A 14,401-nucleotide genomic window follows, 5' to 3' on the forward strand; every position below is an offset into this window, starting at 1 on the left:
AAGGCTAGGCATAGATGTAAGTCAAGTTAGAATGCTCCATTTTTTTTCTCCTTTCTTCTCCTTTCTCTGCTTTCTTTCTCCTTCTCCTAAGTTCCAGGGGTGGGGAACCTGTGGCCTTCTAGGTCCTCTGGTACAGCCTTTTGACGGAGTCCAAGTTTTACAGAACAAATCCTTTTATTGAGGGGATTTGTTCTGTTAAGTTGGATTCTGTCAAAGGGCTGAAGTTGAGGACCTAGAGGGTCACATGTAGCCCACCCCTGTATCAAGTGAGATGATAATTATAAAACATTTAGCACAGTGCCGGGCACATAGTAAACCCTACATAAATTTTAGTTGTTGTTGTTGCTCTTATTATTACTATTATTATTATTTTTCTCTGCTTCTTTTTTACCTGTAACTACAAACTCCATTTCCCAATGCCTTTTGATGTCTCTTCTTTTTGCTTTTTTTCTTTTGATCAGATCTATGATTTTTACCACTATATAGAATTCTTGACATTGAACTTCTTCCATATCAACATCTTTCCACTTTCACAATGTATTTGTAACTTTCAGTTCATAACAATGTGTTCCTTGCAAATAGATGCTGGAGTGCTCTGGTTTTTTCTTTGCATTCCTAGCACCTAATAAACACTTGGAAGCTTGATTGATTGGTGAATTGTCCAGGGGTAGTAAGGGGTCACATGACTTGCCCTTCATGCCTTGATGCATCTCAGAGTAAAGACTTGTACCCAGAAGTCTTTTTGACTCCACGGCCAGTCTTCTAGCCACTACAGCATGCTACTGCTTATAATCTCCTTTCTTATTTGAACATAACAGGAAACAACAATCTCACTCTCTCACTCTCTATGTATAGAGATATAAATAGATAGATAATTTATTAAATTGATTGAATAAAGTTTTATATGCCCTGCTTTTTTTGTTTTATTAAAATGAGTGAGTTGATTTATTTTTCTCTCTATTAAAAAAAAAAACTCTTGAAATCCTAAATCAAGTTTCTTTTTAAATGCATCCTGCCCTTGCCACTGCGACAGCACTGCTGAATCAATCATGTTGGTTCTGGATAGAGTAATTCTCTCTTTTTAGGAAATACCTTACCATTATGATGACACTGAGGTAGAAGGACCCCCAGCGTCAACAACCAAAGGACTAGCCCAAAGACTTTAGAAAGAAAGAAAGATCTCATTTAATGGTTTTCAAGGGATATTGTTCCATTCCCCACCCCAAGCTATACAACTGTTGGGGGGAGGGTTGTGTTTTTTTTTGTTTATAGAATAAAACAAGCATTTCCATAACATAGTACATTAAAAACGACTGCACATGAAACAGAAAATCTACTATGCACAACTTGCTATTCCTTTCAAATATACAATAAAATTATTATGTAAATTTCTTTTTTTCTTCCCTTTCCCTACCCCTTCCTAGAGATGGCTATCATTAGCCACAACTAGGTATGTATATATATGTGTGTGTGTGTGTGTGTATATATATATATATATATATATATATATATATATATATATATATATATATATATGTGTGTGTGTGTGTGTGTGTGTGTGTATACACACACACACACACACACACACAAACACATACTTGTATTTATCAGTTCAATCTCTGGGTGCAGACAGCATCTCTCTTCACATGTCCTTTATAGTTAATTTGGGTATTTATAGTTGGCAAAATAATTTATTTGTTCAAAGCTGTTCTTAAAACAATATTGCTGTTACTGTATACAACAATGTTCCCTTGGTTCTGCTCATTTTACTTTTCTTTATTTTGCACAAGCCTTTCCATAAAACTGTGTCTTTGAGTCAAGTCAACAAGCAGTTATTACATCACTACCGTGTGCCAGAACTAAAACATTTTCATAGGAAATTCAATAGAAAATAATCTCTTGGCACTGGATTGCAAGCTCTCTGAGGATAAGAACCGGGTGTGGTTTTTTTTCCATTTTGTTTTGTTGTATTTCTATTTCCTAGCACATATGTCTTGTACATTGTAAAGGCTTAATATGTTTAGATTGGGTTGGATTGGAATTGCTGTTCTTTGCACAAAAGAAAATGACATCTAAGTTCTGTTGGCAATTTTTTGCCAAAGAAATCAAGCTGGTTAATTGGAAGGCAAGCTCCATCAAAGCGTACACAACCTCTGGCCACCATTAGAACACTGAGCTATGTGAGGCACTGAAACCCAAGAATGGCAGGACAAAATGGTTCTAAATGCTTCTCTGGAAACTTAATATTTGCATTGAATATGCCACAGGTATGTATTGCTATATCTCAGTCTTACCTTGTTCACAGAGTTTCTTGGTAAGAGAACCCTCATCTTGAAAGTAAATTATGCGCTTCTGCACAATGCTGGCCCTGTAAAGAATAACACACCAGTGTGAGGATCAGCATTTCTTCAAAATGTAAGTAAAACATAGTATGAGAATTTTCACTGACTTCCTATTATGGAAGGGACTTCCTTTACTCTACTTTTAATTTCAAACTACCTTTCGGAATCTTTGGGAAGAAGCACACACTACAGGAAGCAAATAATCTACCACCTTCTTTCCTGAAGGGGGTTGGGGCAGAGGAATTTAAAAATGTGTTTTAGTTTTGCTCTGAAAATGTCACCCTGCCTCTTTCCAGAATTAGCAGACTAAACTAACTTTGACATTCTACACAAAGACTGCTTCAGCAGCACTAGCTCTTCCTTAAACTTGTCAAACAGAAGATTTGAGAATTTTAGAAGAATGTTTTGAGGGTTAAAAGTAGTTATTTCAAGACAACCAAGATATATTCTTTAATTGGGGATTTTGTATAGTTGTGTTACATCAACTTCAGCCCTCTCCCCCAGTGTTATTTATTTTCACCTGGCCTAGCTAGAGGTTGAGTGTCAGAACTCTCAAAATCTCTGTATTTTCAAATCTGAAAATAACAAAATATTCAAATGTCGCCATGGATTCTGTGCCTTGGTAGGGACCTATTGCCTTAGCTATCCCCAGCAATATCAGCATCAACTTTTGATACCTTGTTACCCTCTAGCTATTTGAAATGGAAGCTGTCCCATACACCCTCAGCTCTTGTCAGAATAGGTCTTGAAAAGGAAACAGCAATGCGACATGTGAATGGACTGAAGAGAACCTTCTTTCACTAGCATGGCAGGATTTTCTTGTTACAAAGTTGACCCATTCCTTTAAAAAGGGAAAGTACCTGTCCCTCTCAAAGTGAAATAGGACTTGAAATGCTGATGTTTAGTTGGCTTCCAATCTTCAGGGGAAACTAAGGATCAGGGTTTAGAAAGAAGGAAGAAGACCAGAAACAGTAGGAAGGATGTAGTGATGATACATGATACACACTAGATTTCTGCTCTACTCCTTGGTGTCTGTCTCTGTCTCTGTCTTTTTCTCTGTCCCTCTCTGTGCCTCTGTCTCTGTCTTGCTTTCTCTTCCCCCCTTTCTCTGTCTCTGTCTCTTATACCTACATGCGATATTATTCTTTCTCACTTGTTCCCTAAATCTGTCTCTCCCCCCACTTCTTCAGAGGAGACAGGTCTGGGTGATCTCATATACAACAAATGGATCCTAAGAAAGGTACTGATTTGTAGTCCCACCATAGTTGTACCAAGGCTGATAGTTTCCTGAAAATCCTTTCTCAATCAAAGTGTCCGTCTTTACTGAGCGGAGCTTAGCCTAGCCTGGTACTTCATCAAGATTTGTTAAAAATGCGGAGAGCTCCTGGCTAGCGAGGAGGAAATAATCAGCATCTCGAAATCCATCTGTGAATTGATACAGTTTACGATGTCATCCTGCTTCAACAACATTGTACACACAAACGGTTTTAAAGACTCAGGAACTCTGATCAGTGCAATGACCAAGCACAATTCTAGGAGACTGTGATGAGCTACCCATCTCCTGATAAAGAGGTGATAGATTCAAAATGCAGAACATGATTTTATATATATATATATATATATATATATATACATATATACATACATACACCACATATATACACACATATATATATACACACACACATATATATATACACACATATATACATATATATGAAATATATATATGTGTATATATGTGTGTGTGTATGTGTGTGTATGTGTGTGTACGTGTATATATATATATATATATATATATGTGTATATATATATATATATATATATATGTGTATATATATATATTTCTGGACATGTCAAAAGCAAGAACTTGCCTTGCTTGACTATGCATATTTGTTACCAGGATTTCATTTATTTTATTTTTCCTTTGGAGTACAGGTAGTCCAATTAGCAGGAACTGGATTTTTTTCCACTGAAAAAAATAAAATTTCATCTCGTCAGCTAGCACTTATTAAGCACCTAATATATGTTGGGCAGTGTGCTAAGTGCTAGGAATAAAAAAATAACAACAACAACAAGGCAAAAGACAGTCCCTGCTCTCAAGGAGCTAAACGTTTGCTGGGAACGACAACGTGCAAACAACTACGTATGGGACAAATTAGAGACAAGCAACAGAGGAAAAGCAATCGTATTAAGCAGGACTGGGAAAAGAGTTTTGCTTAAAGTTGGACTTTAGCTGAGACTTTTAAAATGCCAGGGAAGCTAGGAGGTAGAGATGAGGAAGAATAGCAGTCTAGGGATGGAGGCAACCAATGGAAATGATTGGAGCTGCCATTTTTAAATGTTTTCAAAAATAATTTGAAAAATTCAAATACTATACTGTTTCTCATGTATTTCCCTGGCAATGCTCCTCAAATGGTCATTTTTGTATATTTTCCTCCCATATGGGAAAGAAAAAGGAGCCACTTTCTTAATTACTACTCACCAGATGACACATAGGACAAAAGTGGCATATAGTAGGTGACAAGACAGCTAAAATCCAGAGATGTGTCCCTAAAGGCAATGTGACATGGAGAGCTGAAGTTATTTGTAAAAAGGGATTGCTGGGACTAGTTCAAAATTTCTTTCTAAGGAAGAAACCTGCATTTTTCTACTTCTTAACATGATAAACAGATAGTTTTGTGGTGGTGGTGGTTGTTTGGTCGGTTGGGTTAATTAGAGTTTTTGTTTCTTTGTCGGTTTGGGGTTTTTTGTTTGTTTGTTTGTTTGTTTTAGATTGAGCTTCTCTATCTCACATAGGCTAAAAGGGCAGTGGCTACTCTTGGCCCAAACCCACTGCTAGTCAACAAAAGCTTTCATCAACTCCATTTCTGATCTGGGCAAGTTGCCTGCTCTTTTGGCAATCCTATGGCCCTCTGCTCTCAGGGGTTCACCATATTGGTGCTGCACTTCATGTGGACACATGATTGATTTTAGGCCACTGTAGCTTGGAATTCATGAGTTCCAAAGATTCATTACCCTCAACTTCCTCAGCAGCAGAAACTACAGGCATGCACCAGTAACCCAACTTTTAAATTCAAAACAAAGCAGTATCAGCCCAACAAAAAAATTTTTAACCAGCTTTCCCCAACCAACCAATTCATCAATAAATAAACATTTATTAAGCACCTACTATCTGTCAGGCACTATGCTAAATGCTGGGGACACAAAAAGAGGCAAAAGACAGTCCCTGTCCTCAAGAAGCCCACAATCTAATGGTGGAGAGAACAAATATATACAATCAAGCCATATACAGGATAATTAGAAAATAATTAATAGAGGAAAGGAAAAGCATAAATGTTGAAATAAATGAATGAAACATGCCTCTTTTTCTTTTAGCCTGAGCAAGGGAGTACAAACAAATCTGCTATAATCATTCATCTAGTCTGAGGTAAACTACAAAAATCTCAGGGCAATGATCGTAACTCAGCAGAGACTGCCCTTAATAGTCTCAGTGGAGGGTCAGTAACTCTTCCCTTGTAGAAGGAATCATTAAGTGCTTGTAGAGTGAGGGTGGTAGAGCATTCACCAACTACAGCCAGCATCAGAAAGGATCAGCAAGCACCCAGGTGATGATGCTTTCTGTTTGGACGTGTTATAAGAGATGTTAGCAGTCCTCCCACTATACTCAGAAGACAGTTGTTGGATTATGGCAGAGCCAATGAAGAAGAGAATTCTGGGAAGTTTGCCAGTAACCATGCTAGGAAATAGTACTAACAATGTTGGGAAGAGGACACCCTGTGTGTTGTGCAATAACCTGTAGGCTGCCTGTATTGCTACAGCTGTAGCAATATCTAAAAGTGCCACATTCCATTCAGGTCAAGGCTAGCAATTGTGAAGCTGGCAAGACTGCTGAAATACCCTGCAAATCTTATATCATTTCACAAGGACAAATAAAAAAGAAGGAAGGCCCAGAAAGAGCAGTTAGAAGGCTAGACCCAACATACGGGCTACAAAGCAATTTTTTTCTCTATTTCCATGTTCCCCAAATGGCACCAGAAAAGAGAGTTCCTCAAAAACCCAAATGATACATCCCTGTGCAAAAAGCTTAATGATAAAAAGCTTGTTATTTTGTTGACTCTGTTGAGTTTTAGTATAACTACATGGCTAAGGCCCTGCAATATAGAGACTATAGAGTCCCCAAAACTCCATTTGCAGGGTCCCACAAGCTCCAAAAAGCATGACTGAGAAAATAAGATAAAGCTGAGAAGTTGTGGCTTAGGACACTGCTACTGCCGTATCTGAGTTATCCTTGATCAACCCTGTAGTCCAAGGCCTTAAGAAGTTCATGCCAAAAAGAATTGAAAATTGCGGGTATGTCCATCAATTGGGGAATGGCTGAACAAGTTGTGGTATATGAATGTAATGGACTACTATTGTGCTATAAGAAATGATGAGCAGGTGGACTTCAGAAAAACCTGGAAAGACTTCTATGGACTGATGCTGAGTGAAGTGAGCAGAACCAGGAGAACATTGTACACAGTAACAGCCACACTGTGCAATGACTATCTTTGATAGACTTAGCCTTCTCAGCAACGCAAGGATCTAAGACATCTCCAAAAGTCTCTTGATGGAAAATGCTATCCACATCCAAAGAAAGAACTATGGAGTTTGAATGCATATCAAAGCATACTATTTGCTCTTTTTTTCTTCTGTTTTGTTTTGCTTCCTCTTTCTTGTGGTTCCTTCTATTGGTTTCAATTCTTCTTACAAGACTAATGCAAAGATGTGAAAATATGTTTAATAGGAATGTATATGTATAGCCTATATCAGATTGCGTGCTGTCTTGGGGAGGGAAGTGTGGAGGGAGGGGGAGAAAAATTTATAACTCAAAAGCTTATGGAAGTAATTATTGATAAATCAAAATAAATTAATACAAAAAAGAAGTTCATACCAAGACCATTCTCATAAGACTTATTTGGAGACACAAAAAAACACAGAAAAACAAACACAGCCAAACAGAGAAAGCTACTCAGTCATGCCTCTGCCCTAGCCACTCAGGACATTGCTCCACTGGACAAAAACTAACCTAGCTTTTGTCTTTTCTTTAAAGACAACCAGCTATTCAAGCATCTGTGTAATGCATCAGGCCACATATACCAACCTAGATATTATTTCCCTCTGAGGTTCCCTCCAGGAAATATAGAAGAGCAAAGGAGATGGGTGTTCTTACTGAGACTATAAGTAGCAACTGTTGCCTTCTTGCTCTCCTGGCATCCTGACTGTATATTCACAATCAGGTTTTACGTCTCTTTCTTTAGATGTACTGCGTGTTTTCTTACAGATGTTTATTTTTATTTTCAAAATCTGTCAAAGCCTGAAATAATTTCACATCCTGAGAAATTTGCTGATTATGCTCAAAACAAATGTTTGGTACTTTAAAGCTGCTAATAATCAGGAGTATAATATGTAATGGAATCTTACAAATTATATTCTATTTCAAAAAGATAACAGCTTCACAAAATGATAAAGTGGTTTATAAGAAGTCCCTTGATATTCTAGAATTATTAATCTCTTCCATATTCTGCAGCAATTTGGCAGCATGGTTAAATAACATTTATATCCAAAATACTTTCTTATCAAGAAGGAATGCATTAAAGAAATCTAAATTAAATTTCTCAGCATGCTAGCTGCTCAAATTCCCCACTCTGTGATGAAGGTCTAAATAATTCACTAATCATCACAGCAAAAATTTTCATTTAAATTTAAAATGGAAAATTTTCACCAATAATCCTAACTCATTTGAACTCACTTGGCCTTTTTTCAATTGGAAAGGTCTTATTTCCCACTGTCTCTCCCTGATCTACTTTTACTATTAAGTTTCTTATGTGTGTGCGTGCATATGTGTGTACTATACACACACACACACACACACACACACGTATGTGTGTGTATCTGTATGTCAATGCATATATACATACATGCCAGGATATATGTATGTTACATGTCTAGATATATATTTATATATGTGTATATATTTTTATATTTATATGTATGCTCTATTTCTTCCTGATCTTAATGGTAGCTTTTTTTTTAATAGCCCAAACCATTAAGAATGAATAAAACATTAATCAAATAGTATAATTAACTTGAAAACATCAATACCAACTACAGACTTCACAGAGTTGTTGTAAAGAAACATTTGTGAACCTTAAAGTTCAATATAAAAATAATAGGATTAGAGATTTAGAGCTAGAGGTAATAGTAGAAATCATTTAATTGAATTCCCCAGGTTATGAATGAAGACATTGAGGCCCAGAGAGTTTGAGCGCCTTGACCCAGGTAACATAAATGTATGTGGCAGAGACAGGATTTCAACCCAGATCATCTCAGTCCAAATCCAGTGCTTTTTTCACTCAATGTATTACACCCATTAAATTATTGTTATTATTATTAATTTTTAGTTTAAAAATTGACATAACTTTTGAGTGTGATAGGGCAGAGTGGATACAGTATTTGCTTTTAAGTTAGGAAGACCTGAGTTTGAATTCTGCCTCAGATACTTGTTTGCTGTGTTATCCTTGGCCAATCATTTAACTTTTCTTCCTTATTTTCCCAATTTGTAAAAAGAAGGTAATAAAAGCACTTACGCCACAGGGTTCTTTTAAGGATCAAATGAGATAACATATACAAAGCACTTTGCAAATCTGTGGTACTTCAACATCCAACTCTCGTAGAAAAATGAAAGAAGTTACTATCCATCTCTGCTCACTTCGGTTGGCAATGGGGAAATGGGGCTAGATTTCCAGCTCTGTATCTTATTCCTCCCAAAAAAGATACTGATTCACTTTTAGGGGAACATGAGATTTAGTCCAAAGTATATTAATTCAGCTCTTCCTTTTTTCCTAATTCATTAAATTTCTTTTAAAATATTAGCACTTTGGGATCAATGAATGGGCATGAAATTAAAAAAAAATAGAAAAAGAACAAATTAAAAATTCCTACTTGAGCACCAAATTAGAAGATCAAAGGTGAAGTCAATAAGATTGAAAATAAAATGGTAGCCCTTTGGGTTTCTTTTGTCTCCTTTGATCTCTTTTGCTCTCTCAACCTCAGTTCAATTTATTTTTTAAATATCTTACAAATAGAAAAGAATTTGTTTTACTACTACTTCTTTTCTTGATACTTATACTTATTTACCTCCCCCTGAGTTTCTCTTGTTTAGATTCTTTGAAAGTTGAATAATATGCTAGTCTTTGTTTTGTTCTATTATGAAGGAATATTTCAAATGTCTTTTGTTTATTGAAGGCCCAAATTTTTCTTGGACGATTAGGTTCAGCTTTTCAGGATATGTTGTTTTGGGATCTAACTTGAACAGCTTTACCTTTTATAATATTCTATTCCATTCTTTTCTTTAGTTTCTTGTGATAGCAGAATAATCCAGGATTATATAAATTGGTATTCCTTCGCAGATGGAGGTCTTTCTCCTGGATGTTTGCAGAATGTCTTGTTTGTTATTGAAATTGTAAAATGTAAACACAATCTACACTGTAGTTTTAGGTCTGGGTATGTATGACTCTGTATGTACATATGTGTATGTGGACTTGTGCTTTGTGGTACTTATTTGTGAATTCAATCAATCAATATTTTGTGTATATGCAAAAATTCATGGAATTTTCCTACTGCCTTGTATTCAGCTTTTCCCCTCATGTATCCTGTTCTTATGGTAGACCTATGACAATTAAGCTATTTCTGTGTATCCTCTCTTCAAGATCAATTATTTGGCCTAGTCTATAAATTCTCAGGGTTTTTTTAAGTTGTTACATTCTGGTTCTCTTCTACCAAATTTCCTTCCATCCCTGTCCCTGTATCTGAGTGTTCTAAATCTGCCATTCTCTCTTTCTGAGTCTCTATTTCTTTAATAGATTTTCCATCATTTTTTCTATTGATTTCTACCTTCCAGTTTGACTTTTTAAAGTCTTCAGTGATCCCTAACCTAATTTCATTTCTCCTATAGAGGCTTATTTTTCTTATGAACCATATCGATGTGCCTTACTTTAGTTACACTCTCTCTAGGGAACTGAAGAGCTCTATTTTTCATACAAAGAATTTTTGGTTCATTTTCCTTCATAGAATAAAATCTGTTATGTTGTGTTCTTGCCTCACTAAATATTTATTCATTTTTTCTGTTTTTATTAGTCTCTTAGATGGCTTATCAGTTAGGTTTATACTGAGGCTTTTTCTCTTCAAATTTTTGTCTTTCAGCTTTTATCTTATATGCCCAGTAGCTTATCTCTGGTTTCATTCCTCACTCATTCACTCTCTTCTCTGCCACTATTGGAGAGAAGCCTCCTCCTCTTCCTAAGATTGGCATTCTCTGTCTCTTCATGCTAACAAGGTATGGGATCAGGACAAGATCCCTGTTTACAGAATGTTCCATGAGAAGAGAATTATTCCCATTATGGATTTCTAGTTTCCATTTTCTCTGGCACAGAAATTATTTCCCATCTAGTTGGCTCTGAGATGCCACATATCCCTTACCCTTCCTCTAGTTCAGTAAGATTCCTTTTCAGTAAGATTTGGGGTGATGAAAAAGAGAGTTCAGACTTAGTCACTGCCATGAATGCACAGTGCAGCAATACCAAAAGCCAGAACCAGAAACATATACCTACAAAGTTGTTTATACTAACTGTACACAGAACACAGTATGGTTGGGAGTGAGTTTGCTGAGCATATTTCAATTTCAGGAATTATTTCATGAGACTTTTTGTATTTTCACTTCACATGGTGTATCTGTCTCTTTTTCTTGTGTTTTCAGCCTGTTCTATATTTAGGCAGCTAAGTGGCATCATGGTACAACGGAGAGAGCACTGGACCTGGAGCTAGGAAGACCTGAAATCAACTTTGTCTTCAGATGCTTACTAGCTGCATGAACCTCAGCAAGTCATTTAACCTCTATCTGCCTCAGTCTCCTTATCTGCAAAATAAGGGTAATTATAGTACCTACTTCTCTTGGTTCTTGTGAAAATAAAATGAAATGTTTGTTAGGCATTCTGCACACCTTAAGTACTATGTAAATGCTATCATATCTGTTGCATTTTTGGAGGGGTGAGGCTTCAGGTTATAAGTATCTACAGAAAACAATAATGCTACCTTAGTGATTTTTGTTGTTGTTCATTTTTTAGTCTTAGCTGACTCTCCATAACCCCATTTGAGGTTTTCTTGATAAAGCTACTGGAATTGTTTGTCATTTCCTTCTCCAGCTCATTTATAGATAAGGAAACTGAAGCAAACATGATTAAGTGACTTGCCCAGGGTCACACAAGTAGTAAATGTCTGAGGCCAGATTTGAACTCAGGAAGATAAGTCTTCCCAATTCCAGGCCTCGAATTCTTTCCACTGCCTCACTTACCTGCCTGCCTTAATGATTACATCTCTTACAGAATTGTGAGGGCAAAAAAAAATCTTTTTTTTTTTACATGAAGCAATTGGGTTAAGTGACAAAATTTTTTTTTTAAATTTTAAATGCTCTCCAAATGTGAGCTATTGTTCTTAAGCTTACTTGCAAGATTTATAAAGCATATTATGGATCATCAGAATCTAGATTTAAAGATGTTATAGCTTTTGGAAATTATCTACTCCAAGACTTGGATGTAAAGAGTGTATGAGGTGGCCACCCATCTCTCACAAGAGATTTGCAAACATCTATTCCTCTACCTGGGTCTTTTGACTAAAATGAAGGCCTTTTTGCTTTCTACCAAGCTGCTTTCATGAAAGCCTCACAACAACCTTAAAATCTAGCATTACTGTCCCCATTTTTCAAATTTAGAAGTCATGGCTCAGAGAGATTAAATATCTTGCAAGAGTCATTTTAACATGTAACTGTAGAACCTGTTCTTGAATGCAAGTTTTTTCAGTCCGGTGTCCTTTTTGCTCTCTAAGAGCATAGGAGCCCTCTAGGAAGATGGAAAGGGAAGAAGGGGGAAGGGAATAAGCATATCTCTAATCCCTATCATGTGCCAGGCACTGTGCTAAGCACTTCATACAAAAATCTCCATCTTCACAACAGCCTGGAAGGTAGGTTCTATTATTATCTTCATTTTACAGCTGAGGAACCTATAAGTAAACAATGGGTTAAGTGACTTGCCAGGGTCACACTGCTAGTAAGAATCTGAGGTCACGTTTGAACTCAGGTCTTCCTGACTTCCCACCCAGTGTTCCATCCACTGCACCACCAACTGCTTTGGGGGAGGGCCCCTACAGGTTATCTATTACAGCCTGCTCACTTCATATAGCTCAGCACTGTGCCTGATACATAAGAAAGTGCTTAATAAATTCTTTTTGATCCTTTGATCATAGATAAGGAAAATGAGGCCAAATGAAGCCAAGTAACTTATCTAGTAAGAAATTCTAGAGCCGAAATGAAAACACCAAACATCTGATTCTAAACACAATGATATTTCTACTATGTCCTATTATGTCATCTTAAACTAATAATTAATAATTATTTTAAAAGTGTCTAGAATGTGTATCACATGCCCATCACACTCAAGACTCTTGCCAATGTTTGCATTCACACCATCCAACTGCCTTAAAGCTAAGATTTTAGAGAATGATTTTGTCCTCAGTAGCTCTGACACCCCATCAGCTTTCTATTATATGTCCTTGTAAAGAAAGAATGATGGCCCAAGGAGGAGCCCTTTTATTAGGAATTCAAAATGCTACATTCACCTGGCATATTTGCTGCTACATTATAAGTGGACATTTTCATATTTTTGAGGCCTTCAGAGGTTTATTCCAACCAGGAACAATGTTTGTAAGTATGCTAGTAACTTCTACAAGGTGAATAGTTATGCCTATTTTTTATGGTGAAGTGGGTCAAAAGCGTAGACTTTTCACTAACAAGTAACATCTGAAGGACAATAGTCAAAGAATGACATTATTTAAAACAAGATTTAAAGAAATAATAATACCTAGGTGCAATTTGAGACCTTTCTCTTGAAAATACAAACCAAACTCATCATTTTCCCCTATAACCTTTTCTTTTGGTTCCTATAAGACTTTGTGTCTATCCCATACTAGTAATCATATGTTAGTTGGTATTTTAATCATTTATATGAATATCCTATCTCTGTTTCAAAACCATGCACTACTTATAGGCAGGGACAATGTCATCTTTGTATCCCTTCTCACAGAGACTATGACAGGGTCATACAAAAAGTTGAAGTCAAACACATATAGAGTTTAATTATCAACTGTTATTTTACTCAAACTCAGTTTTCAATAATGGGACTCATTTGAAAATGCATGGAGAAAATGCATCCTGATTTTTTTTTTCACTTAGTCCAAAGGTTTCTGAGGATCTACATGCATCTCCATCACACATGTCTCTAGATTGGGGCTTCAGAACTTCAAACAGCTTTGGTGTCAAAAGCCCTCACAGGTAGCTTTATTCTGTCTTTCAAGAGATGCTTTTAATAATCTGTTACAATTTATCAGAGAGAAGGTATTCGTTTGCCTTCTTAGCTTACCCAATTAGCTCTCTAAGCACTTCTTGCTCTCTTCTGCTTCCCTGTCTTCCTTTGAAAATGCTTTGTTCTTCACTCAGCTTTCTAGTCCACATTTGCCATTTCCAAGAAAGGGTTTCCCTGGCAACCAGACTTACTAATTCTTTCCAAAACCCCCTCCCATTCAGGAGCTGAAATTAGCATACAATCCCTTGAGTGTATTGACTAATACTTCTTCAGAAATCTCTGAAAGCTTCCAATGGTTTAGGGCTTGCCCTCTATCAGAGACTTCTGACCCATATATTTTTCTAAAGAGGCTATCTTTCCTTCAGAAGGTTTTTGAAATACATTTAAATAGAACATAAGGTTTTAAAAGAGATATATAGTGGTTTTGGCCATGAGACTACCCTCAATGTCCATAGGACTATATGGTTTATAATAGTTACTCAGAGAATAAGGTCTCCTTGAATTGTTGACACCTTGCTGCCCACGATGATCCCAAGAAAACAATGCTTTCATAACTTATGTCCTAAAAATAAGACCCCGATGAGGTGTAGCTAGAACCAGTAACTT

At 36.5% G+C, this 14,401-nt stretch overlaps 1 protein-coding gene across 1 annotated transcript in view; it reads right to left on the minus strand.

Moving 5' to 3' along the window:
- Positions 1–14,401, minus strand: part of SPON1 (spondin 1) — a 385,860-nt gene that overhangs the window by 222,913 nt on the left and 148,546 nt on the right. The window contains 1 exon segment of the mRNA XM_021005269.2: positions 2,295–2,368. Coding sequence (XP_020860928.1) covers positions 2,295–2,368 — 74 coding nt within the window.

This window comes from Phascolarctos cinereus, unplaced genomic scaffold, assembly GCF_003287225.1.
Source record: "Phascolarctos cinereus isolate Bilbo 61053 unplaced genomic scaffold, phaCin_HiC Scaffold_9;HRSCAF=440, whole genome shotgun sequence".
Lineage (NCBI taxonomy): Eukaryota > Metazoa > Chordata > Mammalia > Diprotodontia > Phascolarctidae > Phascolarctos > Phascolarctos cinereus.